The 15,507-nt window shown below is 37.9% G+C and overlaps 2 protein-coding genes across 3 annotated transcripts; one reads left to right on the top strand and one right to left on the bottom strand.

Moving 5' to 3' along the window:
* The first annotated feature begins 1,140 nt into the window (after window positions 1-1,140).
* Window positions 1,141-5,981, top strand: LOC104592115 (phosphoinositide binding protein). 2 transcript variants are annotated; one of them, XM_010251315.3, is made up of 9 exons: window positions 1,141-1,884; window positions 2,053-2,112; window positions 2,211-2,288; window positions 3,062-3,121; window positions 3,247-3,619; window positions 4,702-4,866; window positions 5,359-5,408; window positions 5,632-5,689; window positions 5,782-5,981. In XM_010251315.3, exons 1-9 carry the CDS (start codon window positions 1,585-1,587, stop codon window positions 5,979-5,981), a joined length of 1,344 nt encoding a protein of 447 aa, XP_010249617.1. In that variant the 5' UTR covers window positions 1,141-1,584. The 2 variants fall into 2 exon arrangements, with proteins under 2 accessions (XP_010249617.1, XP_088749433.1); XM_088893307.1 differs by lacking the exons at window positions 2,211-2,288; window positions 3,062-3,121 and having other exon boundaries at window positions 1,143-1,884.
* LOC104592116 (putative lactoylglutathione lyase, chloroplastic) lies at window positions 5,895-14,123 on the bottom strand. The gene is made up of 9 exons (XM_010251320.3): window positions 13,793-14,123; window positions 12,361-12,565; window positions 12,130-12,254; window positions 11,922-11,986; window positions 11,113-11,325; window positions 10,970-11,017; window positions 9,186-9,293; window positions 8,618-8,758; window positions 5,895-6,329 (listed from the first exon to the last, which is right to left on the bottom strand). Exons 1-9 carry the CDS (start codon window positions 13,929-13,931, stop codon window positions 6,288-6,290), a joined length of 1,086 nt encoding a protein of 361 aa, XP_010249622.1. The 5' UTR covers window positions 13,932-14,123; the 3' UTR covers window positions 5,895-6,287.
* Between the last annotated feature and the right edge of the window lie 1,384 nt (window positions 14,124-15,507).

Below are 15,507 nucleotides of genomic sequence, written 5' to 3'. Positions count from 1 at the left end.
GTTTGCTTATTGCGTTTGCCTTGGAGTTACAAAACTATATTATTAAATTATTTCCAAATCAAATCACTTCATCCCCTTCGGCTCAAAATTAAACGGGATACAAATTTTCACCCATATCAGATTGCATCCTTTTATTCGTGACCATGATTTTTATCCTTATTCCTTACCTCATGCAAAATTTGCACTTTAATTCTATCGATATCTTATATAACGTAGGATTACATCATACAAACAATACAAGGTCAGAAGTAAACCAGAATTTATACTCAACCCAGTTGCTCTTCCGTGCATATATATGCCAGTACAAATGAAATTTGCCTTGTAAAGCAAAAGTAAACCAGAATTCACGCTCTGCTTATTTACACTTCCGTGCATTTACACCAGTGCAACCAACTGAGCCTCTTATGGGGTTATGCAAAAAAATTAATGCTCTATCTAGCTAGCCCAGCACTAGAAAAAATGTTTCAATGGAATGAACCCAATGCCCATATATAGCCAATGACATACATCCTCTACAAGACCAATATCTTAGGAATGTTTTCACTTGAGATTGAGATGGCTTTTATTTATATATATTAGATTCTCTCTGAGATGAATTCGTATCTCCTAAACTCGATGCTTTGTTCCAAGTTGTATACTAAGCAATGAGAACTCACCAAAATTCAAGGGGTTGGCTTGTTATTGATCACAAAAAAAAAAACTCTTGATAAGCTTAATGGCTCAATTTGTTTTCTTGGCGCAAATGTGCACTGGTAGATGATTGCAGAAGCCCATTTAGCTTCCCCAGCTCCCAATTGTCTAGTCTCCAACCAAAACTACCAACAACATAGCTCATCCCCTTGCCAAGTTTGTGTTTGTGACTCTTAATTTCCCATTAACTTAAATTGAAATCAAGAGGAACCTCTAATTCCTATAACGACCGGCCTTCTCTGAAGCTTTCAGTGACATTGATTGTGACAACAACTTATTCCAATCTCACTTTCTCACAAGGAATTACTTTTCAACTTAAGCCTTTCTCGGTAAAGATTTTTTTTTTTCCTTGTTGTGATGGGTGTAGCCGGGTCCCTTACCTCCTTTAGATGGTCATTATGGGCACAAAGGACCCAGCCTCCACCCCTTCACTGCCTTATGCTTCATGATGATATCCACCGCTCAAAGAAAAATGGTCTTTAGCTTCTCATCAGCAGAGCAGGGATGGAAGTTGAGGGCAAAGAGGGTCCAACTTCAATGGATCTCCATAAAAGAATTAAATAGAATTTGTTCCTCCACTTTTCTTCTTGTGGGTTCTCTCCACTGACCACAGGAAGCTCATCCACAGTACTCCACAACCAATGTTAAAATGGGAGGGATTCTTCTTCCTCATCTTGCCTTCAAATGCTTATAAGCTGCAGTCTGCAGAAGAAGGGTTCCCACTGAATGAAGAAAGACACCTAAAGAGTAAGCCTATGATTCTTGTTAGACATGAGAAAATTTGCTTGGTGGCTCTGTTCATGCTACAAAAATCTTTCCTGCTTTGCATAATAGTATTGTATGCATGTCTTGGAGTTCATGATACATTGTGTTTAAGTTGTTTTGTCTCGGGAAATGGATAAGTGTGCTTGTCGTCCCAACTACCCATCTCATTGGCTGGAAAACATAGAAGAAGATGGCCCTGCAAGCTGGGTCTCTGTGAGATGTGTCCCTCCTGAAACACCCACAGAATCCATGGAGTTTCTTTCTAGGTCATGGAGCCTCTCTGCCATGGAGCTCTCCAAAGCTCTTAAAAAAACAACTCTCCAATCTTACGTCCTTGATAGTGCTCCCTTGGCTTCCAATGGTACAAAGTTGCATAATTCGGACCCTACTACAGCTTCATTCTCAGCTGAGAGGACTTCGACAGAACTTGTAAGATCCCCCTCAGCTCATTGCTTTCGCTCATACTAACTTATTTGAACTCGGTCATTGGATCAGTAAAAAGAGCGAAGCTATAGACTTTTTTTAGTTCTCTGGTTCATAGTTATGCTTTCAAAGTTGATTATTTCAATAATTAAGGGTCAAATATATTGCTTTCAGAGTGACCTTTCCAAAGAAAGGGAGATTTCTCCTGACGTTGGATCCTACGATAAATTCAAAGTAAGCATCAATAAACTCGATTATTGATAAGGCCATGGCTACTTCCAGTCACCTGGTTTTTTTATGTGTTCTGTCTGTTTGTCTAATGTGTTATACAGTTCATTCAACAACTACCCACTCTACAACCACGTGGTAGTAGCCCTCCAATTTCTCCAAGAGAGAGTGAGGATACGAAGGTACTAGCCTACTAGGATCTCTCTCTTTCTCTCTCTCTCTCTCCAACATAGACACAGAATTGCAGTAATAAAAGCAAATTAAATCATACAAAATAACAAAAAGTAGTACTCGTAAAACTGAAATTACAGCCATTGCTGCGACGTGAAGGTGCCAACTTGTAATAGCACGCTTGCTCATCCTAAAAAGGGGTAAAGACTAAGGAGTGAAATTGTGAGAAAGGAAAAACCTGGATTGCATAGACCATTTTTTGTATGAAATTCCACAAGGCCTCTCCTTGAATGCTGTATGGTTAAAATGTGGAGTGTTCAATTTTGCCATCAAATTTTCAAAACCTGGAGTTACTGAGAAAGCCTTCAATGTAATTAGGAGACTCCAATAGAGATTTCTTTTTCTTTTCTTTCTTTTTTTTGGCTATCAACTCCAATTAGGATGAAGAAACATATCTACTTGCAACCAGTGAGAGCTACTAAGGTGGTGCTTGATGATAAATGCTGAAACAGGGGCTAAACGTGGTTTGCGGAAAAGATTCCAAATTTTCGCAACTCCTCTCTTATTTTCCCAATGATGAAACAAGGGCATTGGGGTGATTATTATCTCCAGGCGGCCAGGCCCCATATACAAATCATTTTTAAATATTGAATCCTTTATCCGTTTTACTTTCAGAAAGACCACCTAAATTGATGAAATCACAAAAATTTAAAATAAAAAGGTTGATTAGTTTGTATTTGGAAGATGGCATGAATGCTTTTACAAAATGTTGATTTCTTTGCAGAATTTACTTCAAGCACTCCATTCAGACTTTCTCTCAAACCAACAATTACTCAAAAATGGGGTATCATATTCGTATCTACCCATCAGTGTATCGTGTTAATATCATCATCGTTGTTCTGATTGTTTTTATCATCAGTCATCACCATCATCATCCTTATTTATTATTATCATATGGAGTTTTCTCAGATATATAAGAGCGCCATGAGAGCAAAGACAGTGGGTAGATGGTTGAAGGATCAAAAGGAGAAGAGGAAGCAAGAAATGCGAACTCAGAATGCGCAGTTGCATGCCGCTGTCTCTGTGGTTGGTGTTGCATCTGCGGTTGCTGCACTAACTGCAGCAAGTGCTACAATACCAGACACATCGGCTTCCCTAAATAACATTGCTTCAAAGACATCAGTAGCCATAGCATCAGCTGCAGCACTTGTAGCATCTCATTGTGTCGATATTGCTGAGGAACTGGGAGCAGATCATGATCAGATATTAGCAGTGGTAGAATCTGCTGTTAATGTGAGGACCAGTGGCGATATCTTGACCCTCACCGCTGGAGCAGCCACCGGTATTTCAGATTCTGTCATCTCCAACCGAACAAACTTCTCAAATTCTTTAACGTGATGTTTGGCATCTATACCGTTTAACGGTGCCACATCAGAGAAAGCAGTGCTTCAAACGCCTTCTTGTTTGGTACCATTTTTCCAAAAAAAAAGAATATTGCTTGCTCCAGAACACATCTTGGAAATTAGGAAATTATAGTCTGGAGCAATGTCAAATTCAATGTTTTCTAAGAAAACGGTACATTGCTGCAAGGAAGCGTAATGATGTGACATCATCTTGGACGTTGGATAATATAAATCAATGCTGAACACATTACTGCCAGCACTGGTACCAAACAAAACCAGTGTCGTTTTCTTAGAAAACACCTATATGGCAGTACTAGTTCCAAACAAAAAATAAGCACCGTTCTTTAAGAAAACGATACTTACAAGTTACAATTCCATATGCCCAACACCATTTTTATAAGAAAATGGTACAATGTTTCCAGCACGGATGCCAAACACCTACTGTCCTCCTAAACTAATCAAAACGTCTGTCAGCATTTGTGAATTTTTTTCTCCTCTAGTTTCAGTGAAAAGTAAAAACAGATCTTCCATTGAGAAATGAGAATCCCCTCCCAGGCTTGCTAAAACACCCCCTGAGTTCATGGCCTTACATGTATTGCAGTGGCCCCACCAAGAAATCACTTCATCTAATTCAAGATGGGGTCATAGCAATAAATCAAAGGCCTTGATTTAGCTGTTTCAGCACAGGGCTAGGGCTAAGACACTGTCATAGCAAATGTGGGTTGTTCCCCTCCCCACATACTCTACGCAGTGGACCCAATTCAGAGAGTTAATAGAAGAGCAAGACTATATCTAATATCTGAAATTATTACCTGATGGATAGGAAAGGTTGCCAAAACTTGATAACTTTATGTAAGAATAGCGTATCTGACACTCTTTCTCTGCCCCTGTGTACCTAAAGTGATGGCCAGCTCAGTTCCTGAACTTCCTTGTCAGGAGTCAAAGAGAGAAGTTACCAGTATACTAATATACTATCTCCCTGCCGAAGCTATCTAATGTAACTAATAATTTCTCATTGCAGCTTTGAGAGGAGCTGCAACTCTCAGAGCGAGACAGCAGAAGGGTAATTGGATCTCTGCACTTCCTCCAGTTGAGCAACAGCTTGGGGATGACAAGGAATTTGAAATCTCAACGTCACTGCATTTTGTTTACGGAGAGGGAGAGCTTCTAAAACGTAATAGAAAAGGTATGTCCCCCAGCCCGAGACCGGATTCAGTCTTCACAAAATTTGTCCCATTCTCACAACGCTTGCAGCTGTGCATTTGGAGCATCACTGAACTTATATTTTTTCATTCATGGGGAGATGCTCCCAATGCAGGGCTGCAAGTGTTGTGACAACGGTGTGAGGACAAATTTTGTCCCCCATCCATGCCTCCAAATTGGATAGCTCTATCATCTATGTTACACCAACATCTGCCCACACTCCACAAGCCACAGTCGCTACAACCGATTTATTAGCACCAGTGACCAAGCCAATCAGCACCATCGAATATGTAACCGTGTTAATGCTACTCCAACGAAGGTTGCCAGTTGAAAAGAGATGCAACTCAATTCAACCAAGCCTTGGTCCTGCAAACAGAGATATGGCAAGGCTCATCAAATGATTAAAAAGCCTAATAACGGTTCATGAATCATGATGCTAATGTGGCACTCTCAGTAATTTCACTTTTATTTGCAGGAGCTCTTCATTGGAAGCAAGTCTCTTTCTACATAAACTCAAATTGGCAGGTAAATCCTTACAGAACAGAATGAATTTGATTATTTCCAAGTTGAAGATGCTATTAGTGTTATAAATTCAGATCATTAGAATGCTTTATAACTAGTGTAATTGAAACCCGGAGCAACCATAAAATGTTCTTATGGATCTTGTAGAAACGATTTTCCCTTTTTCCTTTCTTCCTTTTTTCCTTTTTCCTAATAATGATTAAATTACTGGACCAAATTATTGCAGGTGATAGCTAAGATGAAAAGCAAACACATGGTTGGAACATTCACTAAAAAGAAAAAGTGTAAGCCAGGCCAAGATACCACGACCCATTAATACCTCAGTTTTTTTATCATGCTTGTCATGATCCTGAGCCTCACCTTGCTGCTTTTCCAGGTTTGGTGACTGGTGTATGTTGTGACATCCCAGCATGGCCCGAAAGAGAAAGGGAAGAAAATGGAGAGCAGAGAGCTTACTTTGGGATCAAAACAACTGACAGGTTAATTGAATTTGAATGCAGAAATAAGTGTGACAAACAGATGTGGATTGATGGAATACAGAGAATGCTAGATTCCAGCACCAATATGCTAAGTTAAGTAAGAAGTCAGGGAACTGGACATGCTGGAAGACTATTGACAAGATTTCAACTTCACAACAGATAAATAAATAAATATATCAAACTTTCTAATCTCTTGTCAATCCATTGGCTAGAAAGATGTTTATTACAACACTTTCTACATTAGGCAAACCGATTTTATCTACAAAAAGGTTGATGTTATCTCTTATGCAGTGCTTGTGGATGAATCAATTTGGCAGTGTCAGCTTTTCATGGACAAACCCATAATGAACCTCTTCACTGATTCAGCCACGGCAAACTTGGTCATATGATGACATTTCCAGAGTCACTCAAGTTCTTTCAGAAAATCAATGTTATCAACAAAAACCTGCATCAGGAAGAAGAAATGACAACGGAGTCAGAGAAAAATGAAAATACAGAAAGGAAAAGGGAAAAAATTTTAACACAAGCATCCTTAAAAAAAGAAAAGAAAAGCTAAAAGGAAAGGACCATATAGATATTCTTAAATTTTAAACAAAAATATTTGAGTTTACCATTAACTGATTTTAGAAAGAAGCAATAAAGATTCATTACCCGATATTGGTCGAAGCTATCTGACATCTTCTGAGGGGTGGATGGCATACAGACCTAATTTCAAGATTTTTCCCCCCACAAAGTGGCTGCTCTCATATTCAAATGCATTTTCTCATGCTTGTCAACCCAAGATTTTACCTTTGCACCAAGCAATGGCTCCTAATTGGCTAACAGATGTAAGAGTGAAAAATGTACAAAGCTCTTGTGAAGAATCATATAGTTGAAAGGCATTTGTGGACATACGTGAATGTGGGTTAGCTTGGTCTCATGAAACTAGGGTGCAACTTGGGTGGGGCTTAGTTGAGGATTTGTTAAGCTTTGAATGCTATCAGCCCGAGGGCCTGGGCCCGATGCTGTGAAATTCTTCAAATTAGGTACCCAACTTGCATCCCTACATAGAACACTAAGTACCAAGACCAAACTCTATTAGCTCTGGGCCTCTGGCAAGTTTAGCTTGAAAACCAATATACTGTTTCCAAGCCAATATAGAAACCTTTTAATCTTTGGTTCAAAGGAGTTTCTATGCCTACTAAATTGGTTGTTGTCTTTCCTGTAATATTGCCTCCATCCACTGTTGAGAATTCAAGCAATTTTCAATATATTTTAAACTTCCAATACTTGTGCATAATGATTTGCATGATCTACTGGTGAGTACTCAATCTTAGTCCCATGCTAATAAGATTTAGCAGTCATGACAAACATATGCCAATTAATGAACAGGGGAAGGATCTGCAATTCCAAGAATGGGGGTTTAGGGATCAGGCCTGTGAAAAATATCAGCACAGCCATGCAGGGGAAGTGGTTATGGAGATTTAATGAACAACCAAATAGTCTACGGAGAAGATCAATAGTAGCCAAATATGGGTCGAGGAGAAGAGAGTGGGATATGGAAGAAGTCAGAACATCCTATGGGTGCTCTATATGGAAGGCAATTCAAAAGTCCAACATCAATTTATGAAAGGAATCAAAGATGAAGTTGGAATTGGCCTCAGGGTGCTGTTTTAGAAGGATTTATGGCGTGGTGATGGAAATGAATATGTTTCCTGATCTATTTCAGATCTCAGTAAACAAGGATGCACTTGTGGCTGATTGCTTGGAAAGACAGAATGGTCAATGTATCTGGAACCCTCAATTCAGGAGGAATCTAAATGATTGGGAGGTGGTTTCTTTGGTAAGGTTATTTCAAGTATTGGATGAAGCAAAGATAGCGGAGTAGGAGAGGACAAGAGGAAATGGCTCTTCGAGAAATCTAGCACCTTCTCTGTGAAATCCTTCTCCCATAGCTTGTCTAGGGAGGAGCCTTGTGACTTCCCAAGTGACAAAATCTGGAGCAGATCTATTCCCTCTAAACTGGCTTTCTTTGTTTGGTCAGCAATGCTGAACAAGATTTTAACAAAAGATAATTTAGTTAGAAGAGGTTTAGAGGTGGAGGATTTGGGCTGCATCTTATGTGGAATCTTCTAGTCATTTGCTGATTCACTGTGACTTTACCCGTTGGATTTGGATGAAAGTGCTGAATTTGTTTGGGGTTAAGATGTGCTTCTCTGCTGATGCGAAAGGATTTATAGCAGCTTGGACACCTGAAGGTTTATCCAGGGCTGGAAAGGTAGCTTGGAGTATCCTTCCTGCAGCAGTTTTTAGGGTAGTATGGGGTGAATGAAATAACAGGTTGTTTGAAGGAAGACAAACTCCGAAAGAAGAAGTTTTTAACAGAATTTTGGGAATGATACACTCCTGGTTGGCAGTTAATCACCTATTCAAAAATAGGCATATGACTTCCTTTTTTGATTCAGATTTCCTATTTGTAAGAAATCTATACTTTTTTAGTTTTTGAAGGACTGGGAATTTGTGGATATCGGTTTTCCTGCTGTACAGTTTCTCATTGTACAGAGGATCATTTGTATTTTGGCTTTTGATATTAATGAATGACTTTACCTTGTTCTCATAAAAAAAAATGCCAATTAAGTCATCAAAGTAAACCTCTAGGAGAACATAGTCAGAAAGACAAGATATCAGAACATAAGCAGATATAGTCAAATATGTAAAAGCATCAAGACAATACATGAAAAAAAATAAACATACTGTTTTCCATCCATCAGGATCCAAGCAGGCAGTAATTTTGGTGTTGATGCCAGGTAATGGCCCAGGTTCTCGAGTGACCTTCCCACCACACAGTTTAATTGCTTCAGCAGTCTTATAGACATCATCTGTGCTTATTGCTACCTAAAATGTATAACAGTTCAGTTACAATACATGCACCCAATAAGACCAATAGGGAACTAGAAACAACCTCACTAGAAAACAGATGCATGCAGAAGAAAATATTATGTGTTCATGTGTACATAAGTATATAGTTACACATGTATATTATGGCAATAGCACCCATAAGAAGTGGCTTGTTGCGAGTTGAAGAGGCTAGGACTGGGGGTAGACCAAAAAGGAGTAGAAGTAGTAAATGATTTAGGCACCAATGATTTAACGGTGTATATAGCATTAAACAGAAAGGAATGGAGAAACAGGATTCATGCAGCTGACCCCATATAGTTGGGATAAGGCTTGAATGATGAAGATGATGATAATGCATATTATGGCAAGAATGCCTACAGTGCATGCAGTTTAATGTGTACATGGTGAGGCAAGGGATCATTACCTGTGCATAACCATTTCCTTTGTCATATTCAGTGACTCCATAATTATATGTCAACTCCAACACTGCATTTTTATCTTCAGGACCATAGCCCATCATGGCTATTGTATACTGAACAGTGAGAAAAATTAATAATCAACAACCAGAAAAAAAATGATGTAAATGATGACTTGAGCTAACATAATTTAACAAATTCAAGGACCACCAGCCACTGAAGGACCACTCATCCCATTCAGAAAGGCAAGCTCAGGGACAATGGTTCCAAAATCAGATATTCTTTGCAACTCATTGATCCAAAAACCTATTATTCCTCTTCTTGGATGTACAAAAAGTTGAGGACTCAGTCTCAGCATTTTCTATTTAGCTTTATTCATTAAGTTTTGTATACTGTGCAGTTATGACCAGAGTGAAACAAACATGAAATCTTAGTCCACTTGAGGATAATCTAAGTAAGCTAGTGAACTGAATAGCATGAAATTCTAGTGTACTAGAGGATATAATGCCCAAACAGACTCACTTAACTGCAGTCTACAAGTCCATCACACTAGGGCTTGAGTATGGTTTGGTAGTGTGATGTATGAGTGCCAAAAAGTCTATTTATTGGTATAATGAACCTAGACATGGAATATTTGAAGAGATGGAACAGCAGGTAGAGGATCTGATAGACCTGATTAAGGTATGGGTGGTTCATTGAGCCTTAATTAAAGAGAAATCCAAAGAAATACCATGAACTCTCTATTGAGGAAATGGTCCACTATTGACGGTTTTATCTATAGAAGGTTACAAAGAACCTAATCATGGACTGCCCCAGAAATGGAAAGCTCAAGCTAAACTTTGATGAATGTACTCTTGGAAACACAGGTCAATCGGGCATTATAAGGGTGATAAGAGATGCAAATGGAAGTATAATACTAAGTTCTTCAGGTCCAGTAGGGAACTCTTTAATAGCTGAGTTGTTATCTCTCCTTCAAGGATTCAAATTAGCATCCTCTCTTAAAATTTCAAATTTGGTAGTGGAAGGTGACACCAAATGGTTGTTTCATGGTTCTCTTCAACAGCATCAGGCCCTTGGGCACTAGGAATCTGATTAGCGAAGTACAGTCTTTGGGAACCAACATGACTTCTAGTTCATGTGTCCCTAGAGATGCCAACAGCCTTGCTGATGTGCTAGCAAGAATTGGGACTGCAAGAAATACTCTGGTATGGAGGACCCCAAGTAAGGGCTTGATTTGCAATGAAGTGCGAAAATTGTGGTAGCACGATGGGGCAGCCTATGGCCTTATTTCTTTTTGTATTGATTAAGTCTTAGAAAAGAAGCTCTCTACTTTTCTTTCACAAATGAAGCTTTTTGGACCATTAAAAATAGAAAAACATGAATGTATGGATTCCATACATTATGTTAAAAGTGGGCTATTATTTTTAATATTTGGACCTGCATCAATCTAGGATGGACTTGACCCATTTATGTATGTAGAAGTAGACATTATGTTAAAAGTGGGCTATTATTTTTAATATTTGAACCTGAACTTGCCAAATAACTTCAGAGCCCACTAAAAACTAGATATAAACAAGACCAGCCAAGTCTGAGTTGATCCCGGTGCCTACAAGTGCCTAAGTTTCATTTTATAATGGTGAGCCTGAGATGAGTTGGGCAAAGCTCATATGACTTAAACCCCCATATGCACATACTCATTTCACAATAAATACATAAATGATTCCTTGATTCATGAATAGATGCAAAAATGTATGTTATCTAATCTACCAATAACTGGAAGATGTCAAATTACCTGATACTCAGGATTATCCCGTTTGCAGAGAAGTTGCATGCCAAAAGCCTATAAATGCAAAGAACACACAGTGTGAGGCTATAACTGCAGAACTAACTAGGGACAAGGAAGTACTTTTTAATTCCTTCCAGAGCAACACAAACCTTCTCATAGAAATTTATAGAACGATCAAGATCACCAACTCGAAGCATTATTTGACACAGTGGCTCAGGTGTTGGTCCCCTTTCCAAAAGCTCAAATTTGTAACCATCAGGATCCTCGACAAAAGCAATTACTGTACTACCACCTTTGACAGGTCCAGGTTCTCTTGTTACCTTCCCACCCTTAGCTTTTATGAGATCCACAGTCTTGGCAACCTATGAAAAGAAAGAAGTATACATAGGAAAATTTTAATGAGTTCTAGGATTGCAACTAGAGAAACTTATAGCCAAAGAACTACTAGACATCCAATAATGGCATTGCTAGTGGGAAGTCACATCCAATATATCATAAGCATCAAAGAAAATCACTAAATTTATAATAAGGCATCACACATATATACAGAGAGTTCTAAATTCAGCCTTTTTGATAAGGTTGACATGTTGTTGTAGTCAGATGCATCAAGATATATTACCCTTTGGGCTTCTTCTAGAGGATCAATGCCTAAAGATCTCCTTAGAAATCAATAGATCATAATTCTGGAAGCAAAACCAAAGTTTTCAAATTATCAGGAACTTGCTAGCAACATTGAAGATATTTCATAATTTAAGCTTTAAGGTTTTAATTATGCTTTCGACCAAAAAAAGGGTTTAAACATATGCAGTGATTAAAATGACCTTAGCAATAGTGAACCATCTATCTACATTAGGGTGCCATCTGCACCAAGGTATGTAAATGAAATGTATATTGCGCTGCTTGAGATGATAAATAATCACCAATAAAAATGCTTCTATTTCAAGTTTTAGACACTTACATCCTCAACTGCAACTCCAAAATGGCCAAAACCAGTTCCAATGTCATACCTATCAACTCCATAATCTGTCAACATCAAAACCATTAACAACCCAAGTTAAAAGTGCATTCATCCCATAAGAAGAGAAATGAAGTGCGCTATAAGCATGAACCCATACGAAATTGTGTATTTCACAATTAGTTGGTTAAAAATTAATAAGATGGCTTACTATAAGTGAGTTCAATGACAAAGTGGGAGTCTTCAGGCCCAAATCCAAGAAAGGCATTTGTATATCTCTCCTCAGGTATGTCACGCTTCCGGAGCAGCTTCATCCCAAGACATTCCGTATAGAATCTGCAATCATCACATATTAACTAGAGCTTGAGAATAACTATGCATCATACTTCATAACCAATTCTATAATGTGACCAATGAAGCAGTACAACTAAAATAGACATACTTTATGGTCTTGTCCAAGTCCCCAACACGATAAACAACATGGAGCATTCTCCTCTTGTCCTTTTTGGTCCACTCCAACACATTTTCCTGGCTAACTGCAGTGCTTTCTTGTGTCATATTTGCAACTGTGCCAGCCTCAATGCTGTTTCCATCTGCTCTTAACATCGTAGGTGCTTTTATACCAAAAGGCTGTGCCTGTGGAATTGCTGCATTGGCACTTGGCAGTATCATCTTGATAAGTGCATGACAAAACAATGTCTTTTTTTTAGAGAAAAACAATATCTTTTTTATGATGCATATTGTTGTCATTGATGACAATAACAAGGGATAAACATGCATATACTATTATTTGTCTTATTTTGCTTGAATACCTATAGGACCCCGGCCCAATCATGCCATAGGCAGTGAATAAACCAAACTAGACCATTAAAATAGACATGAAAGCTCCAAGAATGAAATAGTGCAGTGATGCGAGACCAAAATTATTATCCATATAGCCACATTAGCAACAAGAAAATAATGAAATATAAACATAAACCAAGTAATTCAACATTATTAAAAAGTATCTTAAATCCATTATTTTAATGATTAGAAACAGCAAATAAATAAGCATACTGCTTCTGAACCACATAATTGGGTGGTAGTAAAAACAGTATACTAAATATCCAGGTTTAAGGTCAAGAAACTAATCGGACCAATCCAGTCCTTGTAGCTCTGTACTTCGTTGATGTTTATATGCGTTCAATTATAGCCCTTGCCCAGATACCCAATACCTATCAACGGTACAACTTTTCTGCCACCATTCACCCAAGAAAGAGGCCACCAAATTGTTCAGAACCTTCAGATGGATAACTAAGTGCGAAGTTTACCATCTATAATGTCAGCCACTACTTTCCACCGTGGTGACTACAGTCGCATTTCGTTAACCAGATTAATTTGTAGAAATCTATTTCAAAAGAAAATTAAATAAATAATCACTACCACACATCAAAGATATTGACGACAAAACTATTTATATTCATATAAAACTAGGCGGTCTCTTATTAGTGTTTCCCCAGAAACCTTACACCTTTACCTATAAAGAAAAGAGACAAAAATCAAACCTTTCACAAGATCGAAGTTTTCTAACAAGCTTATTAACTCCAATATGAGAATTAAACAGTTGAATGAGTGTATTTTAATGGAACATTAAGGAGACATCAGACAGAAGGAACTGGAATCAATGGAACCCTAAAAAAACCTTGAAAGTTACATCGAATACATTATACATCCATGTTATGAATGGTGGGCATAATTTAAAGCGAACCACGTGTAGATTCGGAATTCAATTACTGTTCGATGAGAACTACAACAAATCAGCGGTTTTGGGTGCTAATGATCCAAAAGTAGCGTTTTTCCCCTCCGGGAAGAGATCGAAAGCTACAAGCACTTACCGCTTCCAAGATGAAAGAGAGCAAGCCTTCGGGAGGGGTTATATGCTGTAAGCGAAACACCATGACGAGCAGCCGACGAGCATCTGAAAGAAGAGAGAGAAGGGCGAAAGGAAGTGAGATTAAGGGACGAAGACGCCATGGGAAGAATCCTCACCACTTGTCTCTGGCGTTTTTCTCTTGCTGGTTCGCTCACTCAGTAGCTGCTGCTGTGTTGCGATAAAAGAGATATCCTTATACGAGGGAGAGAGTAGTAGACTTGTGAATATAATGAATTTTATTTTAAAGTTTGTACGGTTGTGCGCCTTCTTGTGGCCTGTGCCTGTACATGTGAGAAAGGAGATTCCACATTTCCTCCTCAATGGATATAGACTTTGGGATTGGGTGGTCATTTCACTGATTTGCACCCGTCACAACGAAATTCGATTTTTCCTTTTTGTATGACCATGATTACAGCCTTCTCCTATAACCATCAATGCTACCAACATGACACTACAGCCGTCCGTGCACATCCTAGCGTTTTTTACTAACAGATTCAACTTTTAATTGATGATTTCCTCCAAAGCTCCAATGTTGTGGTGGTTTGGGGGAAAAGCTTTGGAAAGGAAATGGAAACGCAGGGATCTGCCACCCACAAGACACTATACACAATTGAGATGACATTGTAGCCGTATATTTAGAATATCTCTCCTACATGTTTCTTGGTGTCTGTATCCGTTGGCCACTAAAGCTCAGTTTGGAAGGAGTATAAATATAAATATGTAGAGTGCAAAACCTTGTATTTTATATGTATTTGTATTTGTACTCCTTCCAAACCGAGCATAAGAGAGCGTTCTACAATGTGGAATTGTGAATTGTTTTTCTTGTTGTCGATTCTTAAAATAAGGGAAAATTGTATATTAGTATCGTGCACTTTGGTCTTTAGTTTCATTGTGGTTTCCAAACTTTAAAACGTGCCAATTTAGTACTTAGGCCATGTTTGGGAGTGTTTATTCAAAATAAGTGTTTATTTGGGCCATTAAGCACTTATTGGTATTTGGGAAATAAATCCGAAATAAGTGCTTATTTTAAAAATAAGGGCTTATTTTTTAAGCCCAAATTTCCAACTTTTTAAGTGCTTATACAATAAGCACTTATTCAATTTTTCTCTTCCAAAATTATCCCTAGTTGATTTTGATAAAAGTACTCTCGTGAAAGTGTTTTCATAAAATGACTTTTATAAAAGTACTTTTATAAAAGTGCTTCCGTAAAAGTGTTTTTATAAAAGTAATTTAATAAAAGTACTTTCATAAAGGTATATTTTGAAATTTTGAAAGAAAATGAAAGACAAATTAGTCACAAATGCTTATTTAAGTACTTATTGGAGAAAAAGACTACCAAACATACCAAATGCAAATAAATGCTTATTTGAATAAGCACTTGTTTTTAAGCACTTATTTTAACTTAAGCACTCCCAAACATGGCCTTACATTAACTAGTTGTTAAGTGGCATGTAAAAGGATATAAATGCCCTTCGGGTGTCATCTAATTTTATTTATTAATAAGTTCTTTGCATTGGTTTTAATATGCGGAAGATGACGTCGAAAAAGGAAATATTGCCAAAAAAATTGTCCGAAGAACATCATACTCAATTTATTTTCTTTTTATTCCAAAAAACATCATCATTACTGCTATTAGAAAATAGGTCTTCCAAGACATAGTGAATTTTCAAAATGTGC

The sequence above is a fragment of the Nelumbo nucifera genome, chromosome 8, assembly GCF_055504915.1.
Source record: "Nelumbo nucifera cultivar China Antique chromosome 8, China Antique-T2T, whole genome shotgun sequence".
Classification (NCBI taxonomy): Eukaryota; Viridiplantae; Streptophyta; class Magnoliopsida; order Proteales; family Nelumbonaceae; genus Nelumbo; species Nelumbo nucifera.
This window is presented reverse-complemented; position numbering and strand designations above follow the sequence as displayed.